Genomic DNA, 18,373 nt, shown 5'->3' on the forward strand with positions numbered 1-18,373 from the left:
TTATGATACTGATATCACTACACAACATATGATTTTAAGGTACAAATTTAATCTATTTATCCTCACGCATTACTGCAGAAACATAGTATGTTGTATGTTAGGGAACTCAAAACTTCTAAGTACACAGGCATGTACAGTGTTATTACAACTATTTATGTTCACTTTCACACACATTTTCGGTTAAGCAACTGATGTTGTTAGTTAATCATAAATACAGAACATACAATAAGTGTTTGTTCAATATTTACACATGTAAATGTCAAACTTATGTTATTGTTATATATAGTTGCCCCTGGAGGACATGTGTCACCTGAGATGGAACAAGTGTCTTCACCTGGGTCAGCCAGCTCAACACAACTACAAGGTGAGTGTATCAGTTGGTGGCCATATAATATGTGCTCTTCTATATGTTATGTTGTCATGTTCATTATTTGTTTTGCACATCTTCTTTAAATAGGATTACTTAGTGTCAGTGAAAATTAAGTGTAAGGCAACATGTATTGTGTTAGTGATGTGAACTATCATGTAGGACTTCTGAGTTTAGAGCAACTTTTCATTCATTCATATTTCATACTGAGTCCAAACATTATTCGTAAGTCAAGGTAGTTTTTAATGTGAGGTTATAAAACGTATGCTAACATGTTAGGTGTTACTTAGGACACAGTACAATTACATAGTAACACAGCATACATTAACATGCCATTTAATAATGTGTACATTTCTTTTTAGAACATCATGGTGATGAGGATGATGAGGATGATGAGGATGACGCCGCAGAAGAGACTGAAATACAATCAAGTGACCATGAAGAGGTGCCAATAGAAACTGTTGTACCGCCAAATCGTCCATCAACTTCCACATACGATGCAATTGTAGCTTCAGAGGGAAAAATAGTGGACGCAGAAAATCGTCGCCATTCAGACATGATGACAGTGCTGGAAAGGATGATTGGACTGCAGGAAGAAACAGTATCACAATTGGCACATCTCCACAGAGTCTTCATTGAAGTGCCTAAACAGTTGCAAAAAATCAACACCTCATTCGAAGCATTAGTTGTTCAGCAAACCCAAGCTAATTACTGGAGAATGACTAATGTACCCCAATTCAACACCTCACAGGCTGGATCATTACATGCTGGCCACTTCTCACCACATTCATCTGATCTTCAGTCACCAGGTCCCAATGTTACCGGTCAAGTAGCACACATTGGTGTGCAGGTTCCTGACGACATCCTACCGCTGCCATCTGTACTACATCACCAGCTGACACCTACAAAGGAGGCCACAAAAACACAACAGCACAAGCAGTTAGTACTGACCAGGAAAGATGAAACGGACCAACCATGTGTTGTGCACGGTGTACCAACTTGCTCACATGTGTCACTGCCCACAAGCCCTGTTGGTGAACAGTCACTGCCCAAAAGCCCTGTAGGTGAGTCACTGCCCAAAAGCCCTGTAGGTGAGTCACTGCCCACAAGCCCTGTAGGTGAGTCACTGCCCAAAAGCCCTGTAGGTGAGTCACTGCCCACAAGCCCTGTAGGTGAGTCACTGCCCATAAGCCCTGCCCGTGAAGTGCCAGAGGCCACTCAAAGTGGCTCTGTTGTTGCGAAAGTTGGTGGCAAACGAAAAAAAAAATGCAAGAGACAACAAGCAGGCCTGTTACTCGCTCACAAAAGGAACAAAAAAAATAAATGTTATAATTCACTCAATATGTCTCTGCCCTTGTTTTGTTGACTTCACATTATCTAATTAATATTGTATGTATGCTGAAGACTGTGTTGTTTCCAAACTTTCAACTATGTTCTTGTACACGTGAAGTTTTGGAAATGTTAACACTCAATTAATGAATAGTGTTATAAATATTTATGTATTAATCGTCTGTTCAGTAATGGTCCACCTGGAACCAGTTGCAAAGTTTAGAGAAGCTGCCATTGACTTTGCAGCAAAACATTGCATTTGGGTGTGTTAATTGATGTAAGAATTGCATATGCATATTAGTCACATGCATTTATAAAAACACCTAAGTAACTGCAAACATCTTTCTTGTACGTGTACAGCAGGATTATGTGTAAATTATTACTTACCTTTGCCTTGCTTGGCCATTCTAATTTTGTCCTTTAATCATTTGTGTGTTCTTGTTTCAATAACATCTCAGAATGTATAATAATATATATACACACACACACACACACACACACACACACACTGAGTGTGTGTGTGTGTGTGTGTGTGTGTGTGTGTGTGTGTGTGTGTGTGTGTGTGTGTGTGTGTGTGTGTGTGTGTGTGTGTGTGTGTGTGTGTGTGTGTGTGTGTGTGTGTGTGTGTGTGTGTGTGTGTGTGTGTATGTATATATATATATATATATATATATATAGTACTATATAAACTGGTATACATGTATTTTACAAACTAATACACTTCATGCTTCCTTGTGAAAGCACACTATTTTAATAATACAGGCCTAATGTTTGAGAAATATCCTAAGTATGAGACTCTATGTGTGTGTGTGTGTGTGTGTGTGTGTGTGTGTGTGTGTGTGTGTGTGTGTGTGTGTGTGTGTGTGTGTGTGTGTGTGTGTGTGTGTGTGTGTGTGTGTGTGTGTGTGTGTGTATATATATATATATATATATATATATATATATATATATAGTACTATATAAACTGGTATACATGTATTTTACAAACTAATACACTTCATGCTTCCTTGTGAAAGCACACTATTTTAATAATACAGGCATAATGTTTGAGAAATATCCTAAGTATGAGACTCTAACAGTATTGTGCTTAAACAAATGTTTATTACTTCATTCAATCATGTTTCTCACCATTTAAATAGGTTTCATACAAGGTATACTTACTGCCATCAATGTTGTGTGTACTCCTGCAATATTAAAAAAAATAAAATATAATATATAAATATATATATATTTTTATAAGAGAGATATATTTATATATATATATATACACACGTATTTAAACTCATGCAGACAGGGAGTTAACCAGACTTTCACATACACACAGAAATGTAAGCGGGGAAAAAACATTTCTTTTTGCAGGTGTGTGTTTTTACTGATATGCCTGGCTAAGAACTATTTTCACACAGTGGTCTTTGTTAGTTTTCAAAAAAACACTATGTGAACGAATTCAAAGTCTAGGGATGTTTTTCAGAAACGAGATAAAAGAAGGAGAAATGTTTCTCCCACAGTCCCATATCACTAACCACAACTGTTAACCCAATTAGATTTACAAAGCCAATTGGCGTTTGAAATAAGGAGTCAAAGTAGTTAGTTTTGATGACCTTGAGAAGGAAAAACAGGAGTTTGTTAGCCATTCAGCACATTCATTTTGATGAGCAAATAACACAGACCTGCACACAGCTTTTGTGCTACTCAGACATGGCTGATGAATTCGTTACCAATATTAATCCCCTTTTAGGGTATAAGTACATGATCTGTGAAGCCATCTTGAACAGTCGCGGACAGAAAGCAAGCACACGCCAAATCGATGATTTCATTCGAGCAAAATATCCTTATTACCAAGACCGTAAGCATGCACGGAATTTTAATTCCTCAATAAGATTCACTTTATCAAGTAATGACTTTTTTGAACGTGACCAGGATAAGCTACAACACACCTATGGTTTCTGGAAGATTGCCCAGGAAAAACAATTTCTCCTGAAAGACGGCACTTATATTGTCGTGAAAGGCATATTTATTCCTAATGGCAATAGCAATGTATCCGCTACTACTGATCCGTTTGAATCGATACGTGCTGCAATATCTGCAGCCTCCATTCCTGAAACCCACATTGTACAAGAACAAAAGTACTATGATTATGTACCAAGCCTTTCAGCTGAAAATGCATTGGAATGGGAACCCGAAGAAATGAACCTACCTCCCGACCAATTATTTGAAGAAAGCAGTGGCGATTCCTATGAGCGCTTCCTGGAGGAGATATGTGTCATACTGGATTCAGCGGTTGGGTCAAGCGTGGATGAAAATGCCTTGCATTTCTGGAGCGACCAGTTGCAGCCAGGCGAAGAGTTAATTCTAGAAGAATGGTAAATATAACAATCGTTATGCGTTGACTCTGCGTTTAATTTTTTTTTTTTTTTGTAACCACCATTTTCACTTTCAATGCGTGGATACAGCGTAACATTGCAGACTGCATAACATGTAGCGATCACAAACAAATTGTTTCCTAATACAATATAGTAGAACCTGAAAGAGTAGTACACATTGCTGACGGTATACATATACGTACTTTCCTATCCCTTTAAACATATTAGCAACATTTTTCCATAACTCTAACACATACCTGTTTTGTTATCATGCAACATCTACAACATTGAAAACCGGGTCCACCACGTATGACGTGGGACCCTTGTCATGGGCTAAGGCGTCCTTAAAAAGGATTACGGATGTAAGTCCCGCCCCCAAGCGACGTGCGCGCCTCAAAGCCTATTGGCTGTCATGTTTTGTTATAGTAACGGTAACTGCAGTGTGTGATGCGTGCGGCTCAGTGTTTGTAGGCGTACCCTGGGCGTTAGCCGAATGTTAATTGAGTGGGAGGAGTGTTAGCGTGCGTTTCACGCTGGCTTAACATGACGTCACACGTATTGCATTTGCGCATTGTGTTATCGGCCGTCCTTTCTGTCCAAACACGTCTGGTTTAAAAGAATACAGATGTACTCGTTTAGAATGATTTTAGTTTCATCTTCATTGTATTTGAAATAAAGATGTGATGTTTACTGGTATTTTCTACATGTATTGAACGCAAAACGTTCGCTTTGTTTTGCGCATGCGCTAACAGTTAGTGGAGCCAAGCGTGAAGTGCGTGCGTGCGCACACTAAGATGTGCGCGCACATTTTTCAGTATACAGGCAACGTTCACTTCATATACATAGTTATGGCTGCTACAAATGATAATAAAAATTACATACTGATGTACACTTGTAGTTGTAACATATAAATGAGTGACGTGTGTATGTACACAATCATATAGAGCTGTGTAACGCGTTGTCACGGATACATATATAGTAAGGTGCCATATTTGACCATCATGTGTTTGCTGTATTTCAGAGATGTCGGGGAAGATACAATCGGATCAATGTATGATTTCAGAAGAGTCTACCTTTATATGAGATGATTGTGAGGAGGAGCCACCGACTACTATACTACATATGGAACTAATTTTATATTGCTTGCAGCGCTTATTAACAAACAATTAAAAAAGTGATACCCTTATGCCTATATTGCATAAGCACTTAATTAACATAATGATGTTGCAAAATAGTGCCTCTTGAATTTTTCTTGAGTGTTCTTTAATGACTACTAACATTTTATGACATGGTGTGTTTTTTATATAACAACCATTCCCACTCTGCTAACACATTTGTGTATTCTATTGTGTAATGGAACGTATGACTGTCGAAACTATGTAACAATAATAATAATAATAATATGAGCATGTTCATGTATAGGGCTGCTAGTTGTACGCAGCGATTTACAGACACATGTTTCAGCCTGAGGTCCCTGGCCCGTGGAACGTACAAATGTTTTTTTGCCGCATGAGGCACAGGGAGATAAAGTGACTTGGCCAAGGTCACAAGGAGCCCACACCGGGAATTGAACCAGACTCCCCTGCTTCAAACTATCAGTGCCAGTGTGTGTCTTTACTCACTGAGCCACTCCTTCTCCCAATGTAAAGGACACTTACAACCAAGTAGCCATTTAAATTTAAAATCTCTTGTTACATGGGTATGTAGATAAAATGGTTTGGGACTGTAGCAAATAATGTTACTGGCCAGATGTTATGGTCCCCTCCAATGCATGATGTTCTGAATATGACATCACCATCATGTTATGAAGTACGTTTCTGTGTATATTTCATTAACCTAACTAACTATAGTTTACGGTGTTTATTAATCGTTTAAAAATACATAGTATAGTCAATATGATGATATAAGCTACCATAATAAAGCTGGTGTTATCATTTGTCGGTGTTATACATGGATCCTACACCAATTGATAGAGACACAAACAGTTGTCTTAAAAAGTGTGTCTATGCTAGTGATGAATGTGCTCCCGTAAGTAAACAAATAAGTACAGTTATCCCCTTTTCTCCAAACACCTCTATATTACATTAATGGAAATTATAAGGAAACATACATAAAATGTGATGAAATGTGAGTAATCATTTTGTAATACAATGCACATGAAACCTCAAGAGTAGCTACATGCATATACATGATACAGAAAGTACATATATGTAACATTTGTGTTTAAACCAATATGTTGTGTTTTTAGTTCAAATAATTATAGGAAGATTGAGGTAGCCACATCTTATGAGAGATGTCAGCAAATATACATACCATGATCAGTCATACTGCAAATATACCTATAATGCAAAGGAACAATATATAAATTGCAAACATTGACATGCCATCTTCAGTACCGTAAACAACACATCAAAGTGTGTATTTGGTGTTAAATGTGCAACACCATGTATATTTAATGACATTCAAAATGTAAATCAGCCTGGTGTACACATCATCTGGATGTACATGTTACACTGCACCAATAACATTGTATGTAAGCATACTAGAAGCATGAATGAGTATGGGCATAATATGTGTTTTGTCTTAGCATAAGGAATAACACAATGCTAAAATATTATTGCTTTGTTACCCAAGTTGTATTGACATACACACAACTAAAGTACAATTGAAGAGGGATTCTATAACCTGTGCAACAATAACATACCGGTGCAAAATCCCTTTGTGCACACAGCAGAGAAAAGAAAGGTGTGCAACCCATATTCATCTGTGTCCTACCAGAAGGGTATATAAAAAAACATTGTTGTTAAGATAACATAATGTAAGTATAAAAGTATAACTTGGAACATATCTGTTTGTACTTACAAGAAAAAAATGAATTGATGAGATTCTGGCGTGTCTGGCCACCACTGGCTGTTTGTTCATTTTCAGCAGCTACATGGGTGGGATGCTCGTCTACCAAAGCCTCAGCTAGGTCTGACTGTACATTGTGCCTGAGTGCAACATTGTGCAAAATGCAACAGGCAAGGATAATATCAGACACTTTTTGAGGCTTGTATAGAAGAGCCCCACCAGTTCTGTCCAGACACCTAAACCTGGTCTTGAGTAGGCCAAATGTCCTCTCTATAACAGATCTTGTAGATATATGGGCTGCATTGTACCTCTCCTCTGCTTCAGTTTGAGGGTTTAGCACCGGAGTCAAGAGCCACGGCCTAATTCCGTATCCTGAGTCACCTATAATGAATGGAGCACACATAAGCTGACATTAGTGATGAAATTGTACAATGCCAACATTCCTAAATACAAATGTGTTTTGTGTTAGAACATGTAAATGTGTACTCACCCAGCAGCCAACCAGGTTCAAAATGTCCCTCTTCGAACGCATGGAAGACTGAAGAGCTCCTCAGGATAGAGGAATCGTGACTGGAACCAGGGAACTTGGGTACCACATGCATAATCCTCATCGTGGCATCACATACCACCTGTACATTGAGTGAATGGTAGTGCTTACAATTGCGGTACACATGCTCACTCTGACTAGGTGCAATCAAAGCAACATGTGTGCAATCGATTGCACCCAGCACACATGGTATCCCTGCTATATTATAAAAGCCAGTCCTGACTTCCAGCCACTCTGTTGCCTCTGTAGGAAAATGAATATAATTCCTAGCGCGTCTATTGAGTGCATAGAGAAACTGGGTTAAGGCCCGCGAGAATGTAGATTGCGAGACCCCGCCCACTATGCCCACAGTTGTCTGGTATGACGCGGAAGCAAGATAATGTAATGAGCACAGCATTTTAACAAGCCCAGGGACTGCACGACCTCTGGCTGTGAAAAAATCTAAATCTCCCCTTATCTCCTGATAAAGAGATAAGATTGCTGCTGAACTCAAACGATAGCGACTAACAATCTCCTCCTCACTCATCCCATCTAACAGGGTTCTCTCCCTGTACAGACGCGGACGAGGCACAACTTGTCTCCTCTGTCTTCTCCTCTGATCTCCTGTCCCTCTACCTGTCCCTCGGCCTGTCCCTCTCCCTGTCCCTGTCGTATCCGCGTCACTGTCCCTGTCACTGTCCCTCGGTGTGTCCCTTCCTTGCCCTATATCATTCTCTTGATCATCAAGCATGTCATAGAAAAGAATGTTCCTGCGTCTCCTAAACATTCGCAACATTTTGAAATGAGTAGCTGTGAATGAGCAGGTAATGGGCGTCCTTTAAATAGGTATGTGATGATGTCAGGTGACATAGTAAAATGCAAGGTGTTACATTAACATAATAAAGTACTTGTGTGGCAAGCTGTGTGTAGTTGTTGTTATAAGTATTTGTTGTGTGTATTCTGCAGGGAATGATGATATTTGGCAATGATGTGACGTGAAGCTTTGTACAAAGATTGCTTGCAAATAAATAGTTGCATGTGCAATGCATGTTAAACTTCTGAACGCAAGAGTCAGTCATGTAATGAGACAAAAAGGCTGAGATTGACATGGGAAAAGTTTTGTGTAACATGTGTAATTATCCATGTTATTGTCACATGTTGGCAACAATGAATAGTCGTGTGCATATGCATGCATTTCTGTAATGAGGATAGTTGGTATAGAATGAGTTTACAAGGTGTCCAAATGATGAATTACTGTACATGTGTGTATAAGTTAGGTTGAAGTGCTTGTAATGCTACGGTTACAATGTAAACATGCAATGTGATTGAGCATCCAATAAGTGACGTCATGAAAATAGGGAGGACCCAAACCTAGATGTAAACATGAGAAGACAGATGTACATGAAGGTTTAAAGATGCGTGACACATTACAAGCATTGTGTAATGTAAAGGAACATGAATATACGGTGAATGTGTGACATCTGTGACATGTGTAACATCATGTAAATAATTGTCGCTCAGTTCAGTAAAATGTGTGATATGATGTGAGGTTCTCCTTTAAGAGTGTAGTATAGTATTTTCCCTTGACACATCATCACATGATGAGTAATGTGAGCCGCAAATGCTGAAAACATGTAAAAGTCGAATGTTATGCAAATAAGACACGTCAGCTGTGACACAATGCAGGGAATGCCCCCACACTGTAATGCAAATCCCCTTTGTATTGTGAGCAATGAAACGTAAACAGTACTATAATGTTATACGTCCCCGCTCCATTGACTTCCATTGATGTACAGAAGATGTTTTTTTTCTAAGTGCCGTTCCGGCAGCCTTAGCGATCGTTCTCCCGTCCAAACTGCCAACTTTAGTTGGCGGGAGAAATCGGCCATAACATCTCAATTTCGTAGTGCCGATCAGCCCCGATAAGCTGTTTTTTTTTGTTGAATCCAGCCGATTTAAAAAAGTGGCGATCAGTGTCGAAAACAGGCTTATCGGCAGCCGACTGGCCATAACCAAATTATCGGCTCCGAAACCTGGCGATATGAAACACTTATCGGCGCTTACTGAATCTCAAACCCAATTTTGGCTATAAAATGGCCATATTTCCCTTATCAACGCTTACTGCATGAGGCCCTATGAGATAATCCTACATATAAACGGAAACCAAGGGTGTTATTGGGTTTCAAAGCAGACAGGATCATTATCATATTAGATGGACAAATTGGTCCTTACATGCCGTCCATTTCTGATTTCTATGCAGTCCAGTTTAGTTCTGCTAGTTTCTATTTTCCATGTGTATGGGGGTCCCCTCACTTTCCTGTTAGTGTCCCTTTACCAGCAGACATAACGGCAAAACATATTATGCATGGAGATCCAATTTCCGATTAAATCGTAATGAAAGGGTTAACTGTCCGAACTCATGCAGATTAACGCCACCAGCAGATGAAACAAGACGCACTGGCGACAAATCGGTACTCTCCCTGTTGGCATGGAGATATGATGTCACCACTGAAGGAGTTAGTCTGCAGACGTTTTCTAGGGGAGACAGATCTCCCTTCAGTTGGAGAAAGCTGTTGGCAAAGTAAGGTAAGAGTCTCTCTGAGAGCTGTTAGAGAAACAAGCTGCACTGTTTGCCATGTTTGCCACGTGTCCATGGTGGGTGCGCGCGCCCGGGCACCTCTAGCTGGAGCGATTTGTGCCCTCTATGTGGATGCGATGGGGGGGAACATGTCGGAGGTGTGGCTGTGACATCACGGAGCTGGTCTGCTCTCATTGGGCAAACCGCTCACGTGACCCGGCCGTCGGGCGACAGAAACAAATATATGTATTTGTTTCCTCGCGCATCGCGAGCGTCGGCGCTCTGCTTCGTGCGCTTTATGGCCGGCCTCATAGTGGCACGGCATTTTGATCACGCCACCTGCGGCGTCGCGCTCACCATGGACGCGGCCTAAGATTACCATTCACACCAATTTTAAAAAGCCGCGGTACATAGAAGAATGGGACAATTGAAAACCAGTATGCATTGGGAACAAATCTGATAACTACAGAGCGTTAACATTGCATTAGATTGAGAGTACTGAAAACATTCCTAAAACACCACGGGACATGTGCTTCAGGAAGGAACCTAAATGGCTCTGCCACAAACCCATGGATTATATATTTGCCCGAGATGTATTACATTTTCCAGAGTCCGTGAAGAGCGACCCCTCTTTGCTTGAGCCCTTGCGCTGTCTGCAATGTATGGAGCTGTGTGACCGTGAGGAGGGTGGCTGATCGAGTTTGGGGAGAGGCAAAGCTGGCGAAGATCAGAGCAAAACAGGGCTGTGCGATATATTTAGTAAGCTATCTGCGCTCGCGTGTTGGCCGCAGAGCCAAGCACTGGCTCATCTTACACACCTAAAGAGTTCCGCCTTGCCCGGTTCTAGTATTATTTATATGTAGACACACGTGTCCCCACCCTTTGCTAGCAGATGCCTTTCTTAAATTCTGCCGACATTTTCCAAACTATTCCACAGACATTACAACAGCTGAGAACTGTTGCTGGCCTCTCACGTGTGTAGTTGGAGAGCTTGGCCTTAGGACTGTACAGTGAATATTAAAATAGAATGGTCAGATTGCAAACCGGGATATCTGTTGATTGATTCTCATCTGACAGCTCCTACTCTGCACTGCAAGTCGTTGTGCTGGGGACTGAGTTAATAGGTTTCTCATGTGTAATTGCTGCCGAATTATACCAATATATGGCTCTGTATGTGGTCCAAATGTGCTCCAGAAACAATGCAAGAAAATAATAGGAAGCTCAGATTTGCTGTTCAGTTACACATTTAGCTTCTTCTCAAACACTAATAAATCAGGACACTGCCCCATGTAACCAATTCAATGCAAACAGAGCATGCAACCGGGGCACAGGAGCGGAGCAGGAATTGTCTTTTCTGCTCGGGTAAAGTGCTTGAAATGTATTTATTCACTTTCTAACATCTGATGCTGATCTCATAGGTGGAGAATTAGTGATGTTAATGTGTTCCCCAGACTGATGCAGTGATGAGCCAGATACATATATTGGTACATTTTATGCTATGATTGTGCTGAATAACTCCCCCCCTAATTAATAGCACAAAGCTGACGCAAAGCACAATGTGATACAGGCATACCCCGCATTAACGCACGCAATGGGTCCAGACCATGTATGTAAAGCGAAAATGTACTTAAAGTGAAGCACTACCTTTTTCCCACTTATCGAAGCATTTACTGTACTGCAATCATCATATACGTGCATAACTGATGTAAATAACGCATGTGTAACAGGCTCTATAGTCTCCCGCTTGCGCACAGCTTCGGTGCAGGTAGGGAGCCGGTATTGCTGTTCAGGACGTGCTGACAGGCGCATGCGTGAGCTGCCGTTTGCCCATTGGGTGATATGTCCTTACTTGCAAGTGTACTTAAAGTGAGTGTCCGTAAACCGGGGTATGCCTGTACACCGCACACAGATGAGCCTCCTGCAGCAGCAGGATCCTGCAGCACTGAGAAGTTCCACATGGAAAGCGCATCCCAGAACCATATCCATAATGCTAAATAAATCTCCTACGTCCCTCCTTATTTTACATTTCTAGTTACTTCAACATATTTGTTTTTGCTACATTGCAAGACAAATAATGTTATTTTAATTGCATATTACTGTTTACTACAAGCTGCTTGTCCTTTTTCTTTTGTTTCTGTATTTACCATATGAAATAAATAACAAGCTCGGTAATCAATAGCTACATTTCTCCTACATTCAGTTTATTATTAATATGCATTCGCTAAATGAGACAGTAATGGAGACCTAGATACCAAATCAATTCCTCTGTTCGGATTGTTTATGCTCTTCCATCTGATTCTGATGAGACATGTGCTATGAATAAACCTTCGCCAGTGCTTCAAGGTCTTAACAGAGCTCTACTGAGCGAAATAAATTGCTTGTTAATATTTCTGTCATTAGTGGCAAAGTGCACCATGCAAAGGATGTTTCAAATGTAAAAGGCTATTTTGAAAAAGGTGACAAAAGAAAAAGGCCATTGGAAAAGCACATATAGAAATGCATTTAGGACATGGACTTTCAAGCACAAATTAAACACATACACTATTTGCTACTGTACGTTTATCAAGTTAAAGTATTCCAATATAAAGGAGTTTTGTGTCATCCTCTAAATATTATTGCAAAGTGCTTATTTTGTCACAAATCGCGCCGCAGTGTATCTGTCACCGGAAGTGTCTGTATTATTCTTCTGTGCGCCATTTTTTTTTTATTTATTTATTTTTTTTTTAAATATATATACAGTGTATATATGTACTTCAGTATTAGGTGATACCTTTTTTTTTTGGACTAAGAATTTATGTCAAAGGACAAGCTTTCGAGAGTTCTCCTCTCTTCCTCAGGTCAGCAATACTGATTAACACAGGAATCTATGGCTAGAACAGAGGGTTGGAAAGCAGATAAAAAAAGAAAACAAAACTGAGATGTAGATAAGGTAGGGTGAGATAGGGATGTCTGTAGACATTGGAAGGGTAATAAAACAGTGACAAGAACAGCATGGAGGGGGAAGGGGATTCTGTGGGGGGGAGGAAGGTGTGGATTAGGCCTCGGGCATGGTCAGCGCTTAGGCGCTGACCCGTGCTGAGGCGCGCTGCTGCTCGGCAGTGAGCAGCTTTAGCAGGAGCTCGCACACGCTTCCGCAAGCGTGCGTAAGCGTGTGTCTTATTAAATTTTTAGATTTGGCGCTCACGGGAGTGCAGGGCCGTTCACGTGAGCGGTTCACCCAATGAGGGTGAACCAGCTCCGTGACGTCACAGCCCCCCCCCACCCCCCGACATGCCCCCGGACGGCGCGCGGACCAAGACCAGGGAAAGCACCCTTTCCCTCAGCCTCCACGCGCCTCCGCGCGGCTGCAGTCCTATGGACGCAGCCTAAGAAGAGAGGCAGAGAGGAAGACAGGATAATTGCAAACAATTGTGATAGGGTGTGAGAAACCCCATATCCGCATTAAGTCCTCTTGTTTTGGTGTCCAAGTCTTATCATTCTGAGATCAAATGTTTTCCGTTATTGGGGGCGTTTAAACATTCCATTGAGGATTTTGATTTTTAAATAATTTATGGAATGCTCTGGTTGTGAGAAATCGTGTCCCACTGGTGAGCAGTATCTTCCTTCTTCGTGGTGGAGTATAGAGCGTCTGTGCATATTCATTCTGCCTTGAAGTTTTTGACTGGTTTCCCCAATGTAGCATCCTTGGTCACATTTGTTACATTGAATCATATAAACCACATTCCTGGATGTGCAGCAGTATGATCCTTTAACATTGAGTGTTCCATGGTTGTGACTGGCTGTGGGATCTTGGCATATATTTTTGCAGAGTTTGCAGCGTTTGTTGTTGCACGGTTTTGTGCCATTATCAGTGTCTTTAAGTTCGTTTGGAAGTTTTCAGACTAATTTCTGTTTAAGGTTTGGTGTTTGCGCAAGAATGGGAGGTTTAGGAAAGATTTATTTTAGTGTCGCATCCTCTGCCAGCATTAGTTGCAGATCTTTGATTATTTTTCATATTACCTCTAAGGTAGGGTTTTTTTACACAATTGTAGCGCTAAAATGTGCCAAATTCTACAACAATACTAACACATACTGTACATACTGTATGACAAGAGTCACGCAAAGAAAATGCTAACATTTTAGATACAAACGCTTCAGCGCAGAAACACTGCTACATACACAGCTCCTGAAATTTTCAGTGCAGTTAAAACATTAACATGAGTGTATTATGTTTCAGAGAGTCTGCAATGTACAGTATTTGCAGTAGAAAACAATTAATGAAAGCGATAAAGTGATAGTGTGGGTCCCCCGAAAATACTCTATTCCCTGGCTAATTAAGAGAACAATGGGACTAGTAATTATGCTGTTAATCTTGTAAAGTCAACAAACACACATTAGTTTAATGACCTTTAAATCACCTTCAACTGTGGTGTCTGCTAAAAACAGGGAAGCTACAAAATAGAGTTCAGCACATTATTTGCAGAAGTTTGCAAATCCAAAAAAGGAAAACTTGCCATTTTTGGGGGGTGGGGGGAGGGGTTGAAAAATGTAGAAAATACTGCACGATTTGCCTTTAATTCGCCCGGCACTGGAAGTCAATGTGTAAGGATTAATAACATGAGTATTTACATAACGCAATTTCTGGCAAAAGTGGCAACATTTGGAGCAATGCAAACTTTCACAGAAAACATGACATTTGAGTGAAAACCACATTAGGAAAATTTTAAGACATTCCTCTTATCTTTAGTATAAAATATTTCAGTTTTTGCTTAACAAAAAATTGTTGTTCAGTAATAACTTACTGATGTTCTAAGTGTGCGTGGAGGTTTCACATTGAAATTAAAAAAGAGAAAAATGTAAGGTAAAGATGATACATTTTAGTTGCTATCTTATTTACATGAATTGTATGATTTTGAGGATCACTAACATCCCCCAGGTGTTCTATACAAATTCTGAACAGAACAAATACTTAATAAAAAAGTGTGTGTGTGTGTGTGTGTGTGTGTGTGTGTGTGTGTGTGTGTGTGTGTGTGTGTGTGTGTGTGTGTGTGTGTGTGTGTGTGTGTGTGTGTGTGTGTGTGTGTGTGTGTGTGTGTGTTAATGAGCTACTCTGGGTTAAAAAAAAATCTAATTTTGTTATTTTGAATCCGAGAAATTGATTTTCCTCTGTACTTGTTGTACAGCTGAAGTACCCTTATAACATGGCACAGATGCAATTATAATCACTGATTCAATACACATCTGCAGAAACCTACATGGCCTTGAAGTCACATGAAATACAACGTTTGTGTATTTTCATGTGTGCCCAATAAATAGTGCTAGAAAAGAGTGAAAAAACAGGCGCTACTTCGTGAATGAAATTATTGTAGAATGTAATAGAAAAGTGGTACAGATAGGATTAATAATCCAACCCCTTGCTCAAACCTCACTGGTGGGACCTGTGTCACGGGTTCCAAGGGTTAAGTATTGCTCAAAACATCCAGGGGGAGCATGTGGGGAGATAAGAGAACAATATATACAATTTAAGTGCAGACGTCAGGTGTTATATGGTTATAAAAGCTATGTCTTGGCTCTTATGGTTGATCTACTCACAGGAGCAAGGTGATATAATGAGCAGTTGGCAAAAGTTAAAAGCATATATCACAATATGTGAATGGAGTACTCCTGACGAAGCCGAGACACAGTTTGGTAACTGAGGCGAAACGCGTAGAGTTATACCAGTGGACCAATTTTGGTCTTGGAGACGATCCGTAGAAGCAGCTCTGAATGCAGTGACGTCACATCTTGCAGACGGGCGCGCAGAAGGAAGCTCCGGTCCAGGACGCAGAGCAGTAGAAGCCAGCAGACTGACCTGAAGGAGGCGGTGAGCTGTTTCGGGAGATCCTCCATTCACATATTGTGATATATGCTTTTAACTTTTGTTCAAATTGTAAGTGCGCATTTTTATTGTGTTTTTCAAATATAAAATATCATTTTGATCGCACTATGTAGTCTTTTCCCTCTCTCTATATATACTCTGCTGACGGAGAATCGTTAGGGGGGTACCATCCACAGATATCTTCAAGGGTGGCAACCCAATTTGCCAACTGCTCATTATATCACCTTGCTCCTGTGAGTAGATCAACCATAAGAGCCAAGACATAGCTTTTATAACCATATAACACCTGACGTCTGCACTTAAATTGTATATATTGTTCTCTTATCTCCCCACATGCTCCCCCTGGATGTTTTGAGCAATGCCCAATAAATAGTGTCATATCCTGCAAAGATTTGTAGTGACCTGGGACGGGCGAATCCGTCCAAATCCGTTTCCCGGATTTTCTCGCATTTACCCCCCCCCCCCCTACCCCCCAATCCGTTTCACGGTGTAAAATCCGCACACGGATTTGGTCGGTTTTAATCCGCGCGGATGCATCAAAAACTGCCATTGGATACAACCCATTGCCGGATTTGTAGAATCCAATCCGCGGGTTCAGAAACTCGTTGGCGGATTCTTAAAAATCCGCCAACGGATCGCTGAATCTACGGATTGGATCCAACAAATCCGTCAACGGATTGCGGAACCCACAGAGTATACTGGCAATAATAACTTCAAAATACGCCAATCGTCCTTTTTGAGATTGATCCGCTGAAACTCGCGGACCAAAGGAACGGCCGATCCGCCGCGGACTGAAATCCGCCCCCCAAAAATCGCCCATCTATACGTGAAACATTTTGCCTTTATCACGTTAAAGGGACTTTTCGCGATAAAGTACTATTATTTGCCTTAGGAAAAAACTAGGGGGTTTATGGGGTCTACTTTCAAGCCAATTTTGGAGCAAAATCGAGGCATTTTCACCCTGTCCCTATGTATGAAATTTAAAACCAGAGACAGAACATAAAAGACAGACAGGGCTCAGTTTTAGCACATCCAGTGAAACTCATACACGGTACAGTGCCTAAATATATATGTATAAATATCTAATAAGTAAAATGGTCTTTTAGTTTGACATTTTTGGCCAAAATTGTTGTAAGCCCCTGAGCCAACGGCACGGCAGACCACATTTCAGGGGTCCCTAACGCTAATATAAATTCTTAATAACCTGTGTAATAACAGGAAGATGATTTATAGTAAATCTGTCAATATTAGTTGCAAAGTTCTAAGTCTGATTGAAGCTTTTATTAACCTGTACATTACCAGGAAAAGCACTCTGTATTAGAGTTGTCACAACCATCCTGCAAGCAAGCAAGTTCCCCTGAGTGGAAGATGCTATGGAGTGAGCCCTTAACCATTTAAATGTGGGAGGGGGTGAGCTTCAAATAGGTAGGAGGTTGCCACCCTCCAAACAGCCAAGACTAGCTGAACAAGAATTGTAAAACATACTGGACACCTAACAAGCTCATATTGAACCCCCAAAATAACCACAACATATATATAAGCATATGAGTGTCACAGAGGAGTGCTACTGAGCATGGCAATATATATTTAAAACCAGAGACAGAACATAAAACACAGACAGGGCTCAGTTTTAGCACATCCAGTGAAACTCATACACGGTACAGTGCCTAAATATATATGTATAAATATCTAATAAGTAAAATGGTCTTTTAGTTTGACATTTTTGGCCAAAATTGTTGTAAGCCCCTGAGCCAACGGCACGGCAGACCACATTTCAGGGGTCCCTAACGCTAATATAAATTCTTAATAACCTGTGTAATAACAGGAAGAATGATTTATAGTAAATCTGTCAATATTAGTTGCAAAGTTCTAAGTCTGCCCCAGCTTGCACCTTGGGGAGAGTCCATAGGAGCATTTGGGGAGGAGCAACATGGTGCACAGATTATAATGTATATCTTTATTTATATAGCACCATCTATGTACATAGCGCTTCACAGCAGTCATACACATACCGTAGTTACATAGTAGACGAGTATGAAAAACGACATACAACCATCAAGTTCAGCCTATGCTAAATTTAGGCGACAGATACTTTATCCTATATCCGTACTTATTGATCCACAGGAAGGCAAACAAAAAAACCCCAGTGAAATATCATCCAATGATATCTCATAAGGGGGGAAATAAATTCCTTTACAACGCCACAGCAAATCTAACATAGCTTTCATTGAAAGGTTGTATTTCTTCCACTGGGCTTACAAAATATGATTGTTTCCGGTGGATCTTGGCTTTTCTTGAAGGAATATATATGGAAACTGTCAGAAGCCGGCGTCGAGTGTTGAAAGAGAAAATATGTGTCTGAAGGCACTCAGGGGGCCCTGCCAATGATCGAGAGGACCCAATAACACGTTGCCAAGGATGCTGCCAGGGAAAGAATTGGAAAGTGTGTGCCTGGAGATATCTCCAGATGGAATATCTTGGCCTCCTATAACTCACGAGCGTT

General features: G+C 40.6%; 1 protein-coding gene across 1 annotated transcript in view; it reads left to right on the plus strand.

The window, feature by feature from the left end:
* The first annotated feature begins 297 nt into the window (after window positions 1–297).
* The window catches only part of LOC142470277 (uncharacterized), a 37,104-nt gene continuing 19,028 nt past the window's right edge, over window positions 298–18,373 (plus strand). The window contains exons 1-2 of the mRNA XM_075577217.1: window positions 298–364; window positions 730–1,610. Coding sequence (XP_075433332.1) covers window positions 316–364; window positions 730–1,610 — 930 coding nt within the window. The 5' untranslated portion in view covers window positions 298–315. The remainder of the gene's footprint in view (window positions 365–729; window positions 1,611–18,373) is intronic.

The sequence above is a fragment of the Ascaphus truei genome, chromosome 19, assembly GCF_040206685.1.
Source record: "Ascaphus truei isolate aAscTru1 chromosome 19, aAscTru1.hap1, whole genome shotgun sequence".
NCBI lineage: Eukaryota > Metazoa > Chordata > Amphibia > Anura > Ascaphidae > Ascaphus > Ascaphus truei.